At 43.1% G+C, this 21,760-nt stretch overlaps 1 protein-coding gene across 2 annotated transcripts in view; it reads left to right on the top strand.

The window, feature by feature from the left end:
- USP32 (ubiquitin specific peptidase 32) overlaps nucleotides 1–11,198 on the top strand; it is a 205,505-nt gene extending 194,307 nt beyond the window's left edge. For both annotated transcript variants that reach the window (XM_032871855.1, XM_032871854.1), the window contains exons 29-34: nucleotides 157–277; nucleotides 5,397–5,588; nucleotides 7,974–8,262; nucleotides 9,466–9,890; nucleotides 10,312–10,404; nucleotides 10,875–11,198. In XM_032871855.1, coding sequence (XP_032727746.1) covers nucleotides 157–277; nucleotides 5,397–5,588; nucleotides 7,974–8,262; nucleotides 9,466–9,890; nucleotides 10,312–10,404; nucleotides 10,875–11,048 — 1,294 coding nt within the window. In that variant the 3' untranslated portion in view covers nucleotides 11,049–11,198. The remainder of the gene's footprint in view (nucleotides 1–156; nucleotides 278–5,396; nucleotides 5,589–7,973; nucleotides 8,263–9,465; nucleotides 9,891–10,311; nucleotides 10,405–10,874) is intronic.
- The last annotated feature ends 10,562 nt before the right edge of the window (nucleotides 11,199–21,760 follow it).

Raw genomic sequence — 21,760 nt, 5'->3', positions numbered from 1 at the left:
ATAATTATATTAATGTATATTCATGCATTGATCAGTCTTAAGTTAGAGGCCCATGACAGACTGTGAACCCAAGAAAGAAAGAATATTCCTGATAAAGAAAATTTGGATTCTTTCATAATTACTCCATCCTTCAGTAGATCATTTTCCTCCCTTTAGATTTTGCAGAGGCTGTAAAATTGATTGTGGGGAAGACAGAGCTTTCATCGGAAATGCCTATATTGCTGTGGATTGGGACCCCACAGCTCTTCACCTCCGCTATCAAACATCACAGGAAAGGGTAAGTACTCAGGGCCACCGTAAAATGGTGATTGTGATTTGTGAACATTTTCCCAGTTTAACTGTATTATGCCATTTCTGTTTTAGATTATCTAAATCATGAATCAGAAGAATATTCGTTGGTATTCTCTATAGCACTTAATATACTGGCATGGTTACGTGGATGTTTCAGTTTTCCCACTTCTGGAGTTAATTGTATTGGGGCCTTATATTTCAAAAATACTAATAATAAGTAAATCTGGAAACTCTGGGTATAATTAAGATGTTGTATTGTGGGCTCCTGGGTGGCTCAGTCGGTTAAGCGACTGCCTTCAGCTCAGGTCATGATCCCGGAGTCCTGGGATCGAGTCCCGCATCGGGCTCCCAACTCCACGGGGAGTCTGCTTCTCCCTCTCACCTTCTCCTCGCTCATGCTCTCTCTCACTGTCTCTCTCTCAAATAAATAAATAAAATCTTTAAAAAAAAAAAAAAGATGTTGTATTGTTTGGCCATCACATACCAAGCAATAAATCTCTCTCTGCCTGTTTATTAATTATTATTGAAGCTGCCACATTTGATAACCACTGTTACTTAGCTCAGAGGCATCCCAGGGCTAGAGGTTCTTAGTGGGCATAGTGATCAGAAGAATTTTAGAGAAAAGATTGAATGTTTCAAGACTGGGCACCTAAGAGTACATCTCAATGGCTATTCTTACACTTGGCATTCCTCTACTGGCAGAGCAGTTTTTAAATTCGGAAAATAATACTTCAAAAACAATACTAACTCCATTCCTAAAAATGTTTGCCAAGTATCATTTGAAGGGTAATTTGGCTAGGTAGCTTGTGGATAGAAATATAACGAATCTGATAGAGAAGTAAAAGGAACAGAATCAAAGGATTTTTTTTTAGTCACGTGAAGAATTGTAGTGGCTTTTACAGTTATGTGGCTCTTGATGGAAATTTCCAGTGTACAATCTGAAAAACTCTAGAGGACATCCTGCTTTTAGAAAGAAGGGCCTGCATGACCTGTTCAGTCTCACCCCATTTCCACTTTCAGTGATGTTCTTAGGATACCATGGAAACCAACTTGCTGTTGAAATATCCTGCCTTGCTAGGGACTGGGGCCACATGACTAATTCTTTCTTTATAATTTCTCTTCCTACCCATGATTTCTGCGTGTGCTTGGGGAGTCACGTAGACAAAGGAGATCCCTTGGTTTAAATTGACATTTTTACCCATATATTTTATGTTATTTTATCCCAGTGATTCTAGGAATTGATTCTAGGGAAATACTCTGTAATTTGCTGATAGATCTTCATCATTAATATTTTTTAGAATAGTAGAAAAATTTGAAACAACTTGTATTTGTCCCACATTACAGGAATGGCTAAATAGAGCATAGTGTATTAGCTGGATAAAATATTTATTTGACAGAGATCACAAGTAGGCAGAGAGGCAGGCAGAGAGAGAGGAAGGGAAGCAGGCTCCCTGCTGAGCAGAGAGCCCGATGCGATGCGGGGCTCGATCCCAGGACCCTGGGATCACGACCTGAGCCGAAGGCAGAGGCTTTAACCCACTGAGCCACCCAGGCGCCCCTAGCTGGATAAAATATTATACAGTCATTGAAAACAGTGATTACCAGGAGTTTTGGAGGGGGTGGTATTTAAAAGATGTATTTATTTGAGAGAGAGCAAGTATATGAAGGAGAGGGAGAGAGTGTCTCAAGCAGACTCCACGCCAACCTCAGAACCCTGCATGGGGCTCAGTCTCATGACCCTGAGATCATGACCTGAGCTGAAACAAAGAATTGGGTGCTTAGCAGACTACCCAGGTGCCCCATTACCAGGGATTTTTTTTTTTTACTGTCATGTATGGGAAGATACTTAAAGATGTCATGGTTTGTTGTTTTTTTTTTTTTTTAAAGCAAGGTATAAAATTGCGTATACTGAAAAATCTACTTGATATAAAGGAATACTATTTAGGAAAAGGACAAGAAAATCTGCCAATATTTTGACAGTGTTTATCTTTGTATTAAGAATATAAAAGGGGGGCGCCTGGGTGACTCAGTGGTTTAAGCCTCTGCCTTCGGCTCAGGTCATGATCTCAGGGTCCTGGGATCGAGCCCCGCATCGGGCTCTCTGCTCAGCAGGGAGCCTGCTTCCCTTCCTCTCTCTCTGCCTGCCTGTCTGCCTACTTGTGATCTCTGCCTGTCAAATAAATAAATAAAATCTTTAAAAAAAAAAAAGAATATAAAAGGGGACAGGGTACCTTGAGATTTGAGATTCTTTCCTTCCCTTTCCCTCTGCCTCTCCCCCCTCACACACTCTCTGTCTCTCTAAATAAATAAATAAATCTTTAAAAAATATATCTGGGGACGCCTGGGTGGCTCAGTTGGTTAGGCCGCTGCCTTCGGCTCAGGTCATGATCTTGGGGTCCTGGGATCGAGTCCCGCATCGGGCTCCTTGCTCGGCAGGGAGCCTGTTTCCTCCTCTCTTTCTGCCTGCCTCTCTGCCTGCTTGTGTGTACACTCTCTCTCTGACAAATAAATAAAATCTTTAAAAAAAAAAAAAAAAAAAATATATATATATATATATATATATATATATATAAAACCACTCTTGGTTTCAGCTCAGATTATGATCTCGGTTCAAGCCCTGCATTGAGCTTCACGCTGAGCATGGAGCCTGCATTTTAAAAAAAATAAAAGAAGGGTCACCTGGGTGGCTCAGTAGGTTAAACTTCCGCCTTTGGCTCAGGTCATGATCTCGGTCCTAGGGTTGAGCCCCACATCAGGCTCTCTGCTCAGCAAGGAGCCTGCTCCCCCAAAACTGCCTGCCTCTCTGACTACTTGTGATCTCTGTCAAATAAATAAATAAAATCTTTAAAATAAATAAATAAACAAATAAATTAAAGAATAAAAGGTTCCCTGCCTTTTTATATTTTCCATCTTCTCCAAAATTTCTTTGTAAATGTTTTATTTGGTAAATAGGAAAAAAGGCAATTGCTCTTAATCTTTTTCTTTTTCACTTGTTTAGACTTTATATTCCTAAGTAGGTAGTTGAACTAGATAGCTTCTTATGTCTCCCTCTTTCTAATAGTCTTATCATGTGAGGAAGCCATGACTTTATTCTTTATGTTTTGTGTTAAGAATGCGCTTTCAAGCAGAAGAAGAAAGAGGGTGCCAGTGAGTGATTTAAATTATTCGAATAGTGGTAGAGGATCTGGGAATGGATCCCAAGAGGTAAAAAGCGAATCTTTGTCATTTAGGGAAATTTTATTGATATTGGGTTTTTTTTTAATCAGCCTTCCTCCCTGTCTCCAGTAGCCTGTGTGTTCCACAAGAAATATAACCAATAAAGATCAACATTCATTACTAGCTTCCTGTAATTTGTGGTTGTCCATAAAGCATCCCTGATAGAGATAATGTTTCACCAGCTAAGAGAAAAGAATATTACTGTTTTTCTACTCTGATTCTAGCAACCATGATGCAACATATTTTCTTTTGAAGCATGTCAGTTTTTCTCTCGAATGACCAGCTCTAAAGATGATGAAAGTTAGTATCAGAAAAGAAGTCAGTAGCCACATTTCTCATTCTGGAAGAAAAAAAAACTTTTTTCTAAGTTCCCCTTTTTACAGATCTTTAGAAATGGCTGGTGATGCAATGCTGAAACCATTAACTGCATGGTCAGCCCCAGCATTTGACAGCCTGTGACTAAGCTATTCTCTCATGTAGGTAAAAAGTCACACATGACAACCTCTTGTAAACCGAATGTCCTGAGCCATGCCAGATTGTAAGCTAGGGAGCTCAGTATTCCCATCATAAGTTCAGGAAGGAAAACAGAAGGGAAGTTGCCTCAGACACAGAGAACAAATTTACCTCTGGATGGGGTGAGTAATAAGTTCAGTAAATGGACATGTGTGTGCCCTTTGCCAGAAAAAGACACACCTATTGTTGGACTTGGTGTCCAGACCTGGGATGAAAAGATCACTGAATGAAGTCTCCCAGTAGCATATGTAGTCCTGATGCTGTGTGTCACCCGCTGTGGTTCTGGGTTGCTGTTAAGTGGCAACCAAGAATGGAAGAGGACAAAATTCTTCCTTTTCTGTTGCATTCTAGGTACCTCCTCCTCTCCTTCTTCCTGATCTCCCACACTTCCTCCAACACACATACTTGCACACCTGTCCACCTCTGCTCTCTCTCTCACATGTATGTCTTTCTCGCTCCAGAACCTAGTGTGCTGGTTAATATGACCAGAGAGGTTTGGGCAGGTATTAAGGGCCTTCTCAACAAAGTTCAGCACTTTTTGAGACCGCTCTTGCTTTTATTGCCATCTCTTTATTGCCGTCTTAGATAAAAAGGCCCCAGGAGGCAGGAGACAGATGATACACTTGGTATTCTGATAACTGTGTTACATGGCACCAGTATGCAGATGAGTTCTATCCTGTGGGGTTTCGTGCTCTCATATGTTCCCTTCTATGGCGAGTTTTTCTGTACCCTTTCTGATCTAATCCAGATCTTTGTGTTCCAGTGATATTTCTCCTAGCCTCTTTAAAGCCTGCAGCCTGCTAATAATGTCTTTCTGGTTGAAAATTAATTGCTTAACTTAAGCACCCCTGACTTGAGGGTGAGCGCACATGTAAGCTGTTTTAGGATTTCAAAATTGTAAAATAGAGGTGCAGTAGCCACTAGTCGCATATGGCTGTTGAACACTTAGAGGTGCCTGATTTAAGTTAAGGAGGATTGTAGATTCCAAAGACTTAGTAAAAAAGACTCTAAAATATGTCATCAATAATTCTTGTATTGATCACATGTTGAAATGATACTGTTTTAGATAAAATACATCATTATAATCAAAAAATTGTAAAACGAACAGGCAATTCTTTGTTTTTGTCATTTTGAAGAGTTCAGAGAATATTCAAGAAAAGCTGTTATGGTCATATAAATAGAAATTTGATCCAGGATGTTATTGATGTGATTTTGGAAGTAAATGTACAAACACTGCATTTGCTCAGACTCATTTGAGTCATGTTTTCTTTCTCCTCATGTAGAATAAAATGAGAATCAGTCACCTAACAGATGATGCCTAGCCATGGGACCATTTTAAACTCCCTCCTTCCCTCCCACCCCTTCTCCATTTGCAGGTTGTCGATGAGCATGAAAGTGTGGAACAGAGTCGGCGAGCACAAGCTGAGCCCATCAACCTGGACAGCTGTCTCCGTGCTTTCACCAGTGAGGAGGAGCTGGGGGAAAATGAGATGTACTACTGTTCCAAGTGTAAGACCCACTGCTTGGCAACCAAGAAGCTGGATCTCTGGAGGCTTCCCCCGATCCTGGTATGTTACAGCTCTACCTCTGAGAGAGCAGGAGCCTGGCATAAAGGAAGGAAGTCATGCACAAATAGGAATTTTATGACTTTAGAGAATAAAAAGACCTTTCCTGTGACAGTGTTCAAAACACTTTGGCTATGCAAGGTTTATGTGTTAAACCCAGATTAATTGTTCTGCACATATTATTACTGCCAGTTGCTGCTATGAAGGAGCATACAGACTAGAAGGAGAGAGAAGTCAAACAGACCATTAACTATAGTTCCATGTAGTATGTGAGAAACACTGCAGGTTGTGCCTCCTGGTGAATTCGAACTTCAGGAGAAGGTGAAAGCACTTCTGGGTGTAGAGAGAGAAGCTTAGGCCCTTCCCTAAAAGAGCAGCTGAGCCCGATCTCTGGTCCCACTGTGTTTGGTCACCTGGCCACAGCACAAACACACAGGTGCACTGGGGCCTGTGTCTTGTACGTGTACTTCTTGTACTTCTGCCTTTTGCCTCATAGAGAAGATGCTTCTGTTGCTTGTCAGGAGAGTTTGAAGTGCCAGATCTTCACATTCATTTAAGGAAGTGTTTTTCCTTAAGGGTGGAAGTATCATATCAAATGTGACTATAAGGCACCGGTATATTTTAACCAGACCTTGTGTGTATTTTTTTCTTCATGTCTTCTTCCTACTACTCTTTGAGTCTGTAAATGTGGGTTTTCTTTCCTTGGACCAGAACAACTTCAGAGGAAAAGATGCAACAGGAAATTAATGACATAAATTAGCTAATTCCAGGGTTGGGAACTCTGAGAAGAGGGGAAAAGGGTCACGGGGCAGGCTTGGGAGAGGTAGGTGGGAAGGGAGAAAGTTAATTTTTAACTGAGGTGTAATTAACAAGAAATTAAATGTATAGATTTTAAATGTCTAGTTTGATGAGTTTTGTGGGTTTTTTAAAGATTTCATTTATTTATTTGACAGAGAGAGACACATTGAGAGAGGGAAAACAAGCAGGGGGAGTAGGAGAGGGAGAAGCTTCCTGCCGAACAGAGAGCCCAATGTGGGGCTCAATCCCAGGACCCTGGGATCATGACCTGAGCTGAAGCAGATGCTTAATGACTGAGCCACCCAGGCACCCCCAGTTTGAGGAGTTTTGATAATTATATATACCTGAATAATAATCACACAGAACATATGCAGTAAAGGCATTTATATAAAAACTATGTTTTTTATGTCTTTAAAGAATAATAAAGAATATATGTTACGTTGAGAGTTTGTTGGGCTTCTGTAGATCCAGTATGCCAGTATATGGAAGGGTTTCTCTTTATATACACAGTAAATTGTTAGCATTTTACTAACATTTAGGGTAGAGGTAGCCACTCAAAGATCTGTGCCCACACTAAGTTGTATAATAAACTGTGTAAGATTAGAGGAATTTGTTGCTCTTGAAAAAGAAAAGCGAGGGCGCCTAGGTGGCTCAGTGGGTTAAGCCGCTGCCTTCGGCTCAGGTCATGATCTCAGGGTCCTGGGATCGAGTCCCGCATCGGGTTCTCTGCTCATCAGGGAGCCTGCTTCCCTCTCTCTCTCTGCCTGCCTCTCTGTCTACTTGTGATCTCTGTCTGTCAAATAAATAAATAAAATCTTTAAAAAAAAAAAAAAGAAAAGAAAAAGAAAAGCGAAGTCACAAAGGAAAAGGGAGATTCTTATGCTTTTTAGGACAGTGAAACTCCCTGGTAATAACTAAAGGATATGGTAAGAAATGAGAGGCCTCCTACTGGAGATTGGGTAAGTTTCATCCATTTTTCTTCAAAACATTCAGTATAGTCTTCTGTCTTCATGACAGAAGTATATTTGTGATGGGGTCTTCTCTGATGTTTGAAAAAGGGAAAGGTCAGTTTGGGTCACAGGCCTAGGAAGCAAGGGAAGACATGCAAATATGGGCCCCTACAATGTTGCAGAAATTTGGGAAGAATTTAGGATATGCACAGGGTATGAAATTACGGAGATTATCATGTTACCTATGTATCTAAAGGCCAGTGGCCCCACTGATAACTCCATTACATAATAAAATACATTCTTTTCGGGAAAAAAACCTTGTAGATTCTTGAACATTCACATGAATTAGACTTGAGGGGTTTTTTTGGTTTGCTTTTTCTTTTAAAGATTTTATTCATTTACCTGACAGAGATCACAAGTAGGCAGAGAGGCAGGCAGAGAGAGAGAGAGGAGGAAGCAGACTTGCCGCAGAGCAGAGAGCCCGATGTGGGGCTCGATCCCAGGACCCTGAGTCACGACCCAAGCCAGAGGCAGAGGCCGGAACCCACTGAGCCAGGGTGCCCCAGACTTGGGGTTTTAAATGTAATTTTGTATCTTCTGAACCCTTTAATATATTTTTTTTCTGCCTTTGCTTCTCCAGATTATTCACCTTAAACGATTTCAGTTTGTAAATGGCCGATGGATAAAATCACAGAAAATTGTTAAATTTCCTCGTGAAAGTTTTGACCCTAGTGCTTTTTTGGTACCAAGAGACCCGGCTCTCTGTCAGCGTAAACCACTCACACCCCAGGGGGACGACCTCTCCGAGCCCAGGGTTCCAGGAGGAGATGTGAAGAAAGCAGATGCTCTGAATTCGGCTGGCGAAGAGGATGTCCTCCTGAGCAAGAGCCCATCTTCACTCAGTGCAAACATCGTCAGTAGCCCTAAGGGTGAGGAAGCCTGGGGGACTCACAGCACCCAGATCTCACCCTCAGAGGGGCTTTCCTGGGACCCCTGTAGGCTTCTTTTTTCCCTCTGCCTTCCACTCTGCAGCTTGATGAGGTAGAAGGAACCCACCTGGAGTCAGACCTTTCTAGGTTTGAGTCACCTGTGTGACTTTTAGCAAGAGATACAGCCTCCCTAAATCTGTTTCCTCATTCATAAAAGTTCCCAGAGTCACATCAGGAGCGAAGCACCATATATGCCTAATATCTCTGGTGATCATGAATGATAGTTGTCATCCTTGTTCCTACAGCAAAGGTTCTCACGGTGTAGTCTGGGAACCCCTAGAGGGTCTCTGAGAGACCCTTTCAGAGGGCCTGGAGGAGCAGAATGATTGTCATAAAAACTACTAAGTCATTATTCACCGTTTCAGCTTTTGTTCCCCAAATGTGTAATGGAGTCAGAGCACCATGATATGTGATGATACATCAGTGAAATATGTGCTTATGTATTATATTTTTTAATTCCTCAGTTTTAATTTCTAATATGATTAATACTGATAGATATAACCCACATAAACAAAAGTTCTACAGGTCTTCAGCAATTTTTGAGAGTATATAAGGAGGTGAGGGAGGCTGTGACCAAAAAGTTTGAGACCCACTAACTTACGAGATTGTTGTGAGAGGTAGAGATAGTAGAGAGAGTTCCCAGTACTGTGCCTAGCAATAGGGGGTGCTTAATAATTGGTGATCGTGTTTTTTAATCTAATGTAACGAAGGAGGATATGTATTTGTAATATGTCTTAGTCTCCTTGTCTGTTTTGACCTGAATCTGACCTGTTAATCTTTCTACTGTTTGTCTTTATTTTATTTACTTTATTTTAAATCTAGTATAGTTAATAAACAGTGTTTTATTAGTCTCATGTACATCTTTCTGCTGTTTTTATTTTATTTTTATCTCTCTGCTCTTTTTAAGTCCCTACACGGTACTTTACGTTTTCAGGACATTGCTGCCTGTGGGAGCTTGGCCTGAGGAAGACAAGAATGTAACTTACTGGCTACAAAATAGGAATAAAAAGTAGCTGGTCAGAGCACCCCTGTATTTGCCTTTATGTGTGCACTTGTGAAGTTGGCTTCAAAATTAGCATTTGGTGGCTGGTTAAACTTGTGGCATTTGGATTTATGAATCTTTTCCTTCTCTTCTTTTCACAGGTTCACCTTCTTCAACAAGAAGAAGCGGAACTAGCTGTCCCTCCAGCAAAAATAGCAGCCCTAACAGTAGCCCTAGGACTTTAGGGAGGAGCAAAGGGAGGCTCCGGTTACCCCAGATCGGCAGCAAGAATAAACTGTCAAGTAGTAAGGAGAACTTGGATGCCAGCAAAGAGAATGGGGCTGGACAAGTGTGTGAGCTGGCTGATGCCTTGAGCCGAGGGCACATGCTGGGGGGCAGCCAGACTGAACTGGTCACCCCTCAGGACCATGAAGTAGCTCTGGCCAATGGATTTCTTTATGAGCATGAGGCATGTGGCAATGGCTACAGCAATGGTCAGCTTGAAAACCACAGTGAAGAAGACAGCACTGATGACCAAAGAGAAGAGGTTCATGTGAAGCCTATTTATAATCTATATGCAATTTCGGTAAGTGATTTGTTACATGGTTTGCAGCATGATTGGCATTTCTCTGTGGTTCATTCATCTTCATTCATCAGTCATTTTTTTCAGGGCCTGCTTATTTGCTAGGCATTGAACTTGGTGATAGACAAAGTTAGCAGGGGATAATCACATAATCATAATTGGAGTCATGGGTTCAAGGCATTCACAGTTATGTACACTTAAGGAATTTTTGCCTTTCAAAAAATAGTTACAACTATAAAATGGTAGGATTTGGAGCTTTTAAATTTTGACTCTTCTGTTTTGTTTTTAGAAAACAGTAGGTGATTTGAAAACATTTTTCTTAATCACTTAAGTGATTGCTGTTTTCCTGATTGGGTTCTGGTACCACGCCCTGGCCAGACTGCTGTTAACCACTAACATATGTCTACTTTCTTCTCTCTTGCAGTGCCATTCAGGAATTCTGGGTGGGGGCCATTATGTCACTTATGCCAAAAACCCAAACAGCAAGTGGTACTGTTACAATGACAGCAGCTGTAAGGTAAATATCCCCAGTCTTTAAATAAAAGAAGCAGAAATGTCAACAGATCTAGGGGACATTTGTTTAAATAATGGACTTTGTCCCAAACAGGAAATAAATCTAGTTAGAGTCAGTATATAGGTCCCTTCAGTATTAAAGGAGCAAAAGTGATGTGCAGAGTAGAGAATGAAAACATGAATGGTGAGGAAAAAGAAGGTATTGGTTAATGAGAAAAAGTTCTTATCTTTTGAGCTATTAGGATGTGATGGGTTTTTGTTATTCTTTTGTCAGTGGTCATAATATTTTCCCCAAAGCAAACATTGAGAATAATAGGACTTATTTTAGGGCCAGTGTCAGGCAGCCACAATATCGAATTGATTGGAAGCAGTCTGGCTCAGTAATTAAAGAGGGTTGGTGCTCCCTTCCCTAGCTAGGATTAAGAGCCAGCATAGGGACGGCTTTTTTATTAAAGGTTTTTCTTGCCCCTTCAGGAACTTCACCCTGATGAAATTGACACCGACTCTGCCTACATCCTTTTCTATGAGCAGCAGGGGATAGACTATGCACAATTTCTGCCAAAGATCGATGGCAAAAAGATGGCAGACACAAGCAGCATGGATGAAGACTTTGAGTCCGATTACAAAAAGTACTGTGTGTTACAGTAGAGCTGCCCCTCTGGCTGCTAGACAGGCTGGTGGTGAGGGAGACGGTGCCCCGTAGCTGACATTTGGCAGAAGCGTCGCTGAAAGGCAAGCTAAATGTAGTTATTTTATCCTGTGACCCTGAAGCACAAAATAAAAAGCCTAATTAAAATAGCAGTTAACATAACAGTAGTAATACTTTGGTTTGGAAGTGTCTCACACAAGCTCTCTGGTAGAGAACTTTTCAGGCAGAGCCCACCATTAGCCTGTAAACAAAAGGGTTTGGCACCAGCCACCTGGGACCAAATAAGAACTAAATTGTGCTTGTCCAGATATAAACAAACATGTAGTGAGTGTAGAGTTTACCAATAACCATAACAAAATGCTAAGAATTTCCTTGGAGTCAAAGTCAAACAAAAAATTGTAGTGTTGTCTGGGGACGACATGATATGCTACCTCCTTTTTCCTGAAGTTTTATTCCATTATATTGACAAGATGGAGAAAGCAAGATTAGAAGGTGTGCAAAGGATTCTTCTGGCACGGACACAACGTTTTTCTATTTTTTTCTATCTATGCCTTTCTTGCTTTTCGTTTCTGTTGCTGTGTTCGTGTTTGAGACACAACCAGTCGTTCGTGGCAGAGGCATATAGAAGTGGTCAGTTCGAAAGGGAGACTCTCTTAAGAGCTGTGTGCCTTCTACCCAGGGCCGTGGTCGGAGACCCTGTAGGGGAGAAACCCAGCTAAAGTAGCCCTGCACTTAGAGGCATCTTACCTTGAGGACACTTCAGGTGTCCTCAGAAATGGACCCCCCCCCCCATGCTGAAGCACGGTAGAGTAGTTGTGCCAATATTTGCACCATCTCTCATGCCCACATTGCACAAGAGCTTCTGAGAAGGAAAGTGACATCAAAGGTAGATGGCGTTTTACAACTAGGGGCTGTTTGTTCTTTGTTTCTTTGTTTTGCACTTTAAAAAAATACATGCAACTGAACTTTTAAAAATATGTTCATATTTGATGGCTGTAAGGGCTATAAATTAACTTGAATAGGGGGTATTTTGCCCCATCATATTAAACTTAAAAAAACAAAACTCATCCCAGGCACTGATAGTGTGTATTTTTAATTTAATTGGTGGGTTTAGGAAGCAAGCTTTTATTTTGTTTGTATTGTCCTTCTGTGTGTGTGTGTGTGTGTGTGTGTCTTTTTTTTCTTTCTTTTAATAATTTCACAGTAGTGGTCATCAAAAGTTATGTTTCTTTGCTCACTTAATTTTTTTTTCTCTGATAATTCAAAACTGGAACAAAAGTATAAGTGTTATTTATTTCAAGCATCATTTTTCCCCCTGTGTTGTTTTTAAATATATATGAAGTAAATATTTCCCCTTTTCCCCAGTCTTTTTTCATTCATCTGGACCTTGGAAGTAACTCTCATTAATTGTCAGATTTCATTAACTTCCCTTCCTCACAGATAGTAGGTACCAATGTAATTGAGCATTTGTGTTCTGATACCTGAGGCCGGTTATTATCCAGTTCTTCTCAGAGCATTTGGAAAGGTTGTTTTAAATGGATATGTAAGTTGAAACCCTATTCAGAAAAAGACTGTAATTACAAGTAAGAAGGAATGGCCTAAATAGTAAATATGATGAAGTCAGACAAAATACAGGCTTTATAGTTCATGATTTCAGTATATAAAAATCTGTCCATTTCTACCTGGACAAGTCCCATGAAAAAGTGGAAGATTTAAAATAATTTCCTTACAGATGTTTTATTTAAGCAGGTAGCACAATCTACTAATGTTGTTTGATCTGTGTTTGTTATATTGGTTGTAATTAATTTTTTAATTCATGACTAGCAGAAAATTTATTAACTATTAACTACATTCACCTTGTAAATTACTGTATAAAACTTGTTGACAATGCACTGACTTTAGAAAGATGTTAATGTACATAAATAGAGTGTAAATAAAATAGTGTTGATGTACTGAAATACGAACTGTATAAAAAAGTATTGGTAATTGTATATGGAGTGTACCTGTTTATCTGTAACTATTATCCAAACAAATTAAATACTGTGGATGCATCTATGTGCTGTTTTTCTTCTATACAAGTAAACACCAGAAAAGTCAGATTTTTCAGCATTTCTCTCTGTAACCCTGTTTAATTCTCCTACTTGAATAATACCTACCTGACAATAGAGTGGATTTCTCCATCTCTGAAAGAACCAAGAATGGAAACCGCTGAAGGTAGAACAAGATCCCTGCTGTGACCAGGTGCTCACATCCCTAATTAGGACATTGGAAGGCACTGGTGTGGGGGAGAGGGTGTGTATGAGAGGTAGTGGTGAATGGAGACCTGATGAAGGAGATCTTAACAGTTTTCTTGAAGATTAAGAGATAAGGTGAAGAGGTAGACTTCCCATTGAATAATGCCTCGAATGATCCTGGCTTTCTAGGGGGCGCTGTGAAACCAGGGATATCGCTGGGTTGTCTCTTTGGGAGGTCACCAAGGAAGCAGTTGGCCCTGGGTCCTTCACCCTTAGTCCCTCTTTGTTTATCTTTAAAAATAGAATGCCTACCTCTGGGCCTTATCTTAAGTAAATGAAGTGTACAAAAGCCTGTGGGTTCCTTGGTAAATGCTCAATGAATGTGGACTCTTACCCCTGTGAAACTCAATCATGTTTTGCCAAGAGGTTTTTTTACTCTTGCTATTCTAATGCTAAAAGCATTTAATAGCTCTTTGATCAAATTCTCAAAAACAGGAATACACATTAAAAATGTAATAGAGGGGCACCTGGCTGGCTCAGCTTGTTAAGCGGCTGCCTTTGGCTCAGGTCGTGATCCCAGGGTGCTGGGACGTGATCCCAGGGTGCTGGGATCGAGTCCCATATCTGGCTCCTGGCTCAGCGGAGAGCCTGCTTCCTCCTCTCTCTCTCTCTGCCTGCTGCTCTCCCCGCTTCTACTCTTCCTCTCTGTTAAATGAATAAATAAAACCCTAAAAAAATTCTTTAAAAAAATAAATAAAAATTTAAAAATAAAAATGTAATAGAATGAAACATGTTGAATCAGCAGCAGTTGTAGCTTGTTTAAGGAAACAAAAAGAATCCAGAAAGTCATCGAAAATAGGGCTCCTGGGTGGCTCAGTTAAGAGTCTGCCTTCAGCTCTGGTCATGATCTTGGGCTCCTGGGATTGAGCCCCACGTCTTCAGGTTCTGTGCTCAGCAGGGAGTCATCTTCTCCCCTTCACTCTCCCTCTGTGCTCACCAACCCCCCAAACAAATAAATGTCTCTTAAAAAATCAGTCAATCAATTACGGCTCCTAAAGTGTAGTTGGTGTCTCTGGCTCTTTAAATGACAATTTTCTAAAAAAGATTTTACTTATTTACTTGACAGAGAAGCAGAGGGAGAGGGAGAAGCAGACCTGAGCAGGGACCCCTGTTGCAGGACTTGATCCCAGAACCCTGGGATCATGACTTGAGCTGAAGGCAGATGCTTAACCCACTGAGCCACCCAGGTACCCTACAGGACAACCTTGAAAAGAACCAGCCTATGGTTCTAGCTTCTGCGTGGCCCTTAATAAATTGGGAGGTTTTTGGCCCCCTAGCCTCTCTGGCTGAGGGTAGCATTTCTACATGCAATCTCCCTATCACTTGGTGGCTTTGCTTCCTGTGGGCTCCTTTCGTAATTGTAGACACAGTTGAATTGAAGAAAATTGATGAATTGCCACATTTTCTCCCAACTATTTTAAGGGTTGCATATAGGATTTTACTAGTCCAGAACCAGAATGTGTAGCTTAGGGAACAGAGGATCCTAGTTTCCATGATGATGTACCAGCAGGTTCCTTAGTATTGACATCACAAAGAAGTGTACACACCCACCCCTATGGTCAGAGACTCATGCAAGACAGTGCAAATAAAAAGAGGATGTCTTTAGGTTTGCCAAACTTCCTGAGCAATGAAAAGCAAGACCGTAAATAAGAGTGCAAGAATTGCAAACTCTAAGGCCTGTAAGGCCCCGGTTTCAGACCAGAGTATAAGAGAAACAGGTTCAGCCGTGGATGAGAATGGGGAGTATTAGGGACTATGGTGGTGGGTTCTAGGGCACACATCCATTGGAAAGTTCCATTTGATTGTTGCCATGCAGGAAGGCGGGCCCCCGTGTTACCATATCTTTTTTTTTTAACCCCTAAAGAGAAATCTAACCCAGATTTTAATACAAAATACCCAATTTAGAAATGTTAAAAAAATTTTTTTTAATTTTTAAACATTGTAGTGTTCATATAAAGCCTATCTGCAAACTAGATACAAGCCACCAGTCTATGCCTTCTGGCAAATGGAGAGGTTATGGACTTAGAGCCCATTAAGTCAAAAGTCAGGTTATTGCTCAGCTAGTTCAACCGCTATGCACTAAAAACTCCTTTAGATGCTCAGATTCTTAAGTCCAGGGAACACCATTTTACTTCAAAAGGTTACTATAAGGAGTAGATAATGGATCTAAATAGGCACAGAATCTGACACTTATTATGTACTCAAATATTTAACTATTCTTTCCTCATTTAGGGAAACAGAACAGAGGTATAATACAAGCGTAATGTTATGATCAAGTTCATTACCTGTCCAGAGGCATGTAGCTAACAAGATGGAAGCACATTCTAGGTACAGAGCTCTGTGCCAGGTTCTCTGGGGCAGCAGCTCCCAACCTGGCAATTCGTCAGGATCATCAAAATCAACCAGGAACTTGGGGCGCCAGGGTGGCTCAGTGGGTTAAGTCTGTGTCTTCGGCTCAGGTCATGATCTCAGGGTCCTGAGATCAAGCCCTGGAGTTGGGCTCTTTGCTCAGCAGGGAGCCTGCTGCCCCCTGCCCCCCGCCTGCTTCTCTGCCTACTTGTGGTCTCTCTTTATCAAATAAATAAGTAAATCTTTTTTAAAAATTAAAAAAAAAATCAACTAGGAGCTTGTTAGAAGTGTTGATTCCAGGGTCCCCATCCATCACTGTCATGTTAAACCTGTGTTCTGTATGTCTGCGCTCAGATTTATGAGATCTTCTTCCGTGCAGTCCAAGAATCTGCATTTCAATCAGTTCCTAAGGGGAGAATGTTTTACAGCCAGTTCACACTGGTCTTCAGGTTGGTCATTTATGGAAACCACTGCTCCAAGAAAGGAGTCATGATTCAGTCTAATTAGGGAATGATGATACACATATGCACACGGGCAAGGAGCAGTGGTAGTAATTAACCAAAGCTCTCTAGATATAATTGTCTTTGTGTTTTTTTTTTAATTTTATTTATTTGACAGAGATCACAAGTAGGCAGAGAGGCAGGCAGAGAGAGAGGAGGAAGCAGGCTCCCCGCTGAGCAGAGAGCCCGATGTGGGGCTCGATCCCAGGACCCTGGGATCATGACCTGATCCGAAGGCAGAGGCTTTAACCCACTGAGCCACCCAGGCGCCCCTAGATATAATTGTCTTTGATGAGGTGCTAGCTGAGGGCACTTAGATAGTAGGCTGTTGACAAAGTACTTAGGGAAAGCCAAATGGGAAAGGGAAGTGAGCTGTGCCATGAAGCAAGATAAGGACTTTATCGGAGGCATGCAGAAGAGTCTGGCAGTCTAAACAGGCAAGGGAGCAGAGTTGTGTAGACCTGTTTGGAATGAGCTGAAACTGCTTGAAGAATATGGTGGAAGATAACAAGCAGGCAGAAACCATGTTGTGAAGGTCTTCAAAAGTCAGGCCATTGCCAAGTATTTTGGTATGGTTGCAACATATTTTATACGTTTTTTTTTCTAAGTTTTTAAATTTATTTATTATTAGAGCATAAGCAGGTAGAGCAGTAGGCAGAGGGAGAGGGAAAAGCAGGCTCCCCGCTGAACAGGGAGTTGGATGCGGGGCTCGACCTAGACCATAACCTGAGGTGAAGGCAGACGCTTAACGACGACTGAGCCACCCAGACGCCCCTTCTTGTGGTTTACATAAGTGCACAGTACATCTAGACCATTTTATTGTAAACAAGTTTTTGCTGTCATTTAACTTTCTCTTTTTCATACACACAATCCCCATTTGCTGAAATTTCTGTTGATAATAGACTTTCAACCTTACCATGAGCCCAAGAGGAATGCAGAAGGGTGCTGGGCTTAAAGTGCTCCAATAAAATCAAAGTAAGTGGAGGAAAAAGAAAAAAAGAATCGGGCAGGAGATGGTAGAAAAACTTAGAAGGGCTTTGGAAAGGAAGAAGGCAAGTGGGAGAGAGGAGCTGAGTGTGGCCCAGAGAGTGGAGGAGAGGATGTGAAAGGAGAGTGAGCTGTTGGGGCCTCTAAAGCTTTGGGCAATCATGGAGGCAGGCTTCTTTAGTTCTCTACGGCAGGATCCTCTGCTATTGATGGCTGAACCCTAGTGCTCACTGGGATTGTAGGTTGAATAGAAGGGCAGGGACTTCCATATTGGTGATCAGCAGAGAGCCTCCGGGAATGCATCAGGAGATGCCTGTGGTTGTCAGAGGCTGTAGCCTCAAGTTCAGGGCAGTCATCTTAGCTGCCACCACAGAAAGCAATGGACTAGAGATTAGTCCGTAGTGTTTTTAATGCTCCATGAAGAATTGTATGACCTTGAGCAGGTCACTTGTCTCCTCTGCACCTCAGTCCCCTTTGTGAATAATGAAGGGGTTGCATTAAGTCAGTGGTCTCCAGCTTTTAGTTTGAAACATTGAGACTGGACCCTTCCAACTTCATTTGCTCGGAAGGACTGGCGGCTCGAGCAGATGAGGTTGGAGTTGCTCAGGTTGAAGTGAGGGTGGAGATGGGATGCTGCTTGAACAACCTTTGAGGGATCAGATGTGCATTAAAGCACCCTTTGACCTCTAAGCATATAGGAAGTTGTCCTGCAGGGCCTGAGGAAGTCCCAGAGGATTGTCCCAAGACACAGGAGAAATTCTCATTTGGTCTGCTGGAAATCACTGGCCTCAGGATGGACCTTTCTGAAGCTATTTTGTTATCCTCAGGACATCTGGGGAGGGAAGAAAAGAGAGCCAACAACTAGAGAGAGTGAGGGCCCGCCTCCTTCCCTACCGCAGGTAGCAAGCAGCTGGAGCCCCTGGGGCTGGCCTGCTACAGGAAGCCAGCCCCAGGGCCTGTGACCTTCCACTGTGTCAGCTGGAGAAAGTTGCTGCTGCCACTCCTTTTTGCAGAGCTCCCTGTGCTTGGAGCTCTGAATAAACATCCTCGAATTCTGGCAGTGGTGGGGAAGGGGAGTTTATTGCTCATCCATCAAGTGTGTTCTGAGCACCTGTTGTATGGCATGAAGGATAGGCCTGCACTTGGAAGCGGAAGATGCGTTCAGAGGGGCACTTACACATTCAGTGGACATCCACCATTGACCAGATCCCATGCTGCGCACATCTTGTTCATTATTAAATGCCCACCACATGAGGGATGCAATATCACCCCTTATTATGGTTGAGGAAACTGAGACTCAATAAAATCAAGTCTCTCGTCCAAAGTGTCACACAGATGGAACATTTCCGAGCTGAATTCAAACCCAGATTAATCTGGCTGCTTCTATACCACCTCACTGCTGCCTCAACTGGAGTCTGTGATCTACCACTTAGCAACTTCTGGCAAGATGGTGAAGAACTCTGAGCCCCTGTGGCCACCTTTTTTTTTTTTTTTTAATAACTGACTACACAAATATACAGCTCAGAAATGGCTAGATGCATTGGGCAAGGTATGCAGGAAAGGCTGTGGAGCTTTCATGCCCTCTCCAGGCATACCACTCTCCTCATGTCTCCCCGTGCTCACCAACCCAGCTCTCTGAACAACCCCCGTGAGCTTCTTTGACAAGAGATGAGGGTCACCATGACCCTGACGACATTATAGTGTTGTGGAAAGCATTGAAGGAGAAAGTGATAGGGAGCCTGGGTGGCTCAGAAGAGCACCCGACTCTTGATCTTGGGTTCATGAGTTCGAGCTCGTTAGATGTAGAGATTACTTAAGTAAATTAAAAATTTTAAAAAAGGTGAACATGAAACCCTTTTACAGCTGATAACACTTATGCAAATATGAAATATTATTATTACATAAGGGGAGGAAGTAGGTGTCCTAAAAACAGCCTTTTCCCTTTGTTCCTGGAAGATGAAAAACTCCTGGGAGCAAACAGCCATGAAGTGACTCTTGTCTGAGATAATATTCTAGGTTTGTTCTCTCCACCTCTGGTGGCCCAGGGACCTTAGGAGCTGGACAGAGGGAGGAAGGAGGACGTAGGAGGGGAGGTGGGACTGGGGAGGGAAAGAGAAAGGACTCTGGGTCAGGTCAAGGCCTGCAGATCCAAATTGGACTTTGAAGTGTCGGAAAATACCTTATCAGGGATTCGACAGGGATGTGATGGTTCCAGAAGCACGATAGGAAGGACAAGGATCGCATGAGCTGATCTTGGGAAGGCAGCCACCAGCCAGAGCAGCCCTGAGAGTCTCCTGCTCCCCCCTGGCCTCCTGCCAGACCGGGCTACCTGACGATGCTTAACCCACTGAGGACAATGCCTCCTCCTCTAAGCTGGGGCCTTTTCCTTCCTGACCTTTTCCCGGGAAGGGAGGGAGAACAATTGAGCCAAACCGTTTCTACCCAGGTGTTTGGGCCTGTAAACCAGGGCTCTAAACCAAATACCACATGTCTATGTAGCTGCTGTGTCACACAGCAGGCGGACTCCTCAGCTGCCTTCCATTCAGTCCTGGCTGCGCTGAGTCCCAGAGACGCAGCCCATTGTCTTCCTCTCCACACACCTACCCCCCGCCTCCCCACCGGGGTTAATGAGCCCAACTTTGATTTTCTGTCCTCTTCAGTGATAATAGAAATGCTAGACCTCAACCCAAAACTGATACACGTATCCCCCACTTTTCGAAAGTTGGAGTTATGTCACTTCCCTTTTACAGAACTCTTACACAAGTACCTGTTTTCGCTAACCAAAAGACATCCAAAGAGGATTTTCACTTTTATGAGAAAAGCCACTACCATGCGGACATGGGTCTTTCATGAAAGCTCAGTGGTGTAACATGAACTTTCAGAAGGTTTCGCTTTACACTGCTTCCATTTATGAAAGGTTTCAGAGGAATACTCTACTTTGGTTTGGCTTTTGCTTTGGTTTTTGTTTTAGAGGTGGGGCTGGGCGGAGGGGGCGAGAACCCCAAGCAGATGCCCCACTGAGCATGGAGCCCGACAATGGGGCTTGATCTCCCAGCCTGGAGATCACGACCTGAGTGGAAACCAAGAGTCAGACGCTTAACTGACTGAGCCACCCAGACACCCCAGGAAGCCTCTACTTTTAGATAGCGAGGGAAACCCATACATGTCAAGAAAGAAAGAGTGAGGAAGAGAGAAATGGAGAGAGAACAAAGGAAGGAGAAGGGAGGAAGGAAGGGAGAGAGAGAAGCATGCCCAATGTGGACCCTGAGGAAATCACCACTGTCAATGCAAACTGATGTGAAAAGCGATGTCGAGGTCAGGGGCTGCTGCGCTGCCCAAGCACTACCTTTCCAGGGGTGGCAGCACGGGCTCGGCGCCTGGCAGAGGCTTGGATGAAACATTTCCTCTGTTTCCCTGTTTGCACTGATGTTCTTTGTGGAAACCCTCTTCCTCATCTGGATCACAGGCCCACTCCCCGAGCTTGAACTCTCAGCAGATGGCACACAGCAGCGTCTCCCACCCACACAGACAGTGCCCGCCCCGCACAGCAGCCTCACGCTCTGTGAATGGACGGTCAGTCCCTGTGATGACCCGGGTGTCACGGCATCTTCCTCTTACCCCCGTGCTCTGAGCGTGTACGTATCGAAGGCAGCCTCCCGAGGATATCTCAAATACGTCTTAAGCTAATCCTCTCGGCTGTCACGTGATGTCCCCTGAGGAGGAACCTCCAATCCCTGATCCTCTGGTGCAATACCACCACTGCCTCCCCCAAATGTCCCCTCACAGAGTGGACACCAGGGTGGGAGCTGTTCGCTGGGCCTTCATGCCAGTGTCCCCACATCAGAGCTGCCTGCCCCCCACGAGCAAGCGTCGGCATTTAGCTGGGATTGCATCTTCCAGCTTCGTGGGCCACTTCCATGACTTTTATGACCTGCTGAGTAAAAAGAATTCAACCAAGTAAGTTTTCAAGTTCTAACTAGCTTTCTTAATTGATTCATGAATCGGGCCGCATCGTGTCTAACAAGTAGAGGAGAGCTCCATTGAGCTGTGGGAAAGAAAAGGTTCTCAAAGGCAGAGAGAGAACAGAAGAAAAGGAAATTATTAGCAAAGAATGCATTGTTTCAGACAAGGTCACCCTTCTTCCAAGGGAAGGGAAAGGGTCTCTCGGTACATTTCCTAGTGCTGACCGGGAAATTCCTGGCTGACTGGTTCAAGGTTACAATCCCAGGGGCGCTGAAGCTCCAGTTAGGTTAGGTAGTAAGTCTTGGTTTGCTGACACTGGTCTTTTAACATAAGTGGCTCCATTTGGGGCCTGAGGTTTTCTTTCTGGCAGACCCCAGTGTGAACCCCAGAGGCTGACTGATAAACCCCACACTGAACTCCCAAGTCCGTCCTCCCTTTCGACTCTACTTGGACCCAGCATGTCACACCAGTGCCTTTCCCTGGAGAGCTGTCTCCCAGGAGACCACGCAGGCGGTAGACTCCGGCAAGATCGTCCTACATACCCCAAGCAGCTCCTGATACAGCCCTTAACCCCGTGGCGGCACATGAATGCACAACCCGCATGGGAGCGAAGCCCCC

Source organism: Lontra canadensis, unplaced genomic scaffold (genome assembly GCF_010015895.1).
Source record: "Lontra canadensis isolate GAN:19392208 unplaced genomic scaffold, GSC_riverotter_1.0 scaffold43, whole genome shotgun sequence".
Classification (NCBI taxonomy): domain Eukaryota; kingdom Metazoa; phylum Chordata; class Mammalia; order Carnivora; family Mustelidae; genus Lontra; species Lontra canadensis.
Note: the sequence above shows the minus strand (reverse complement) of the source record. Positions and strands in the feature narration are given on the sequence as shown.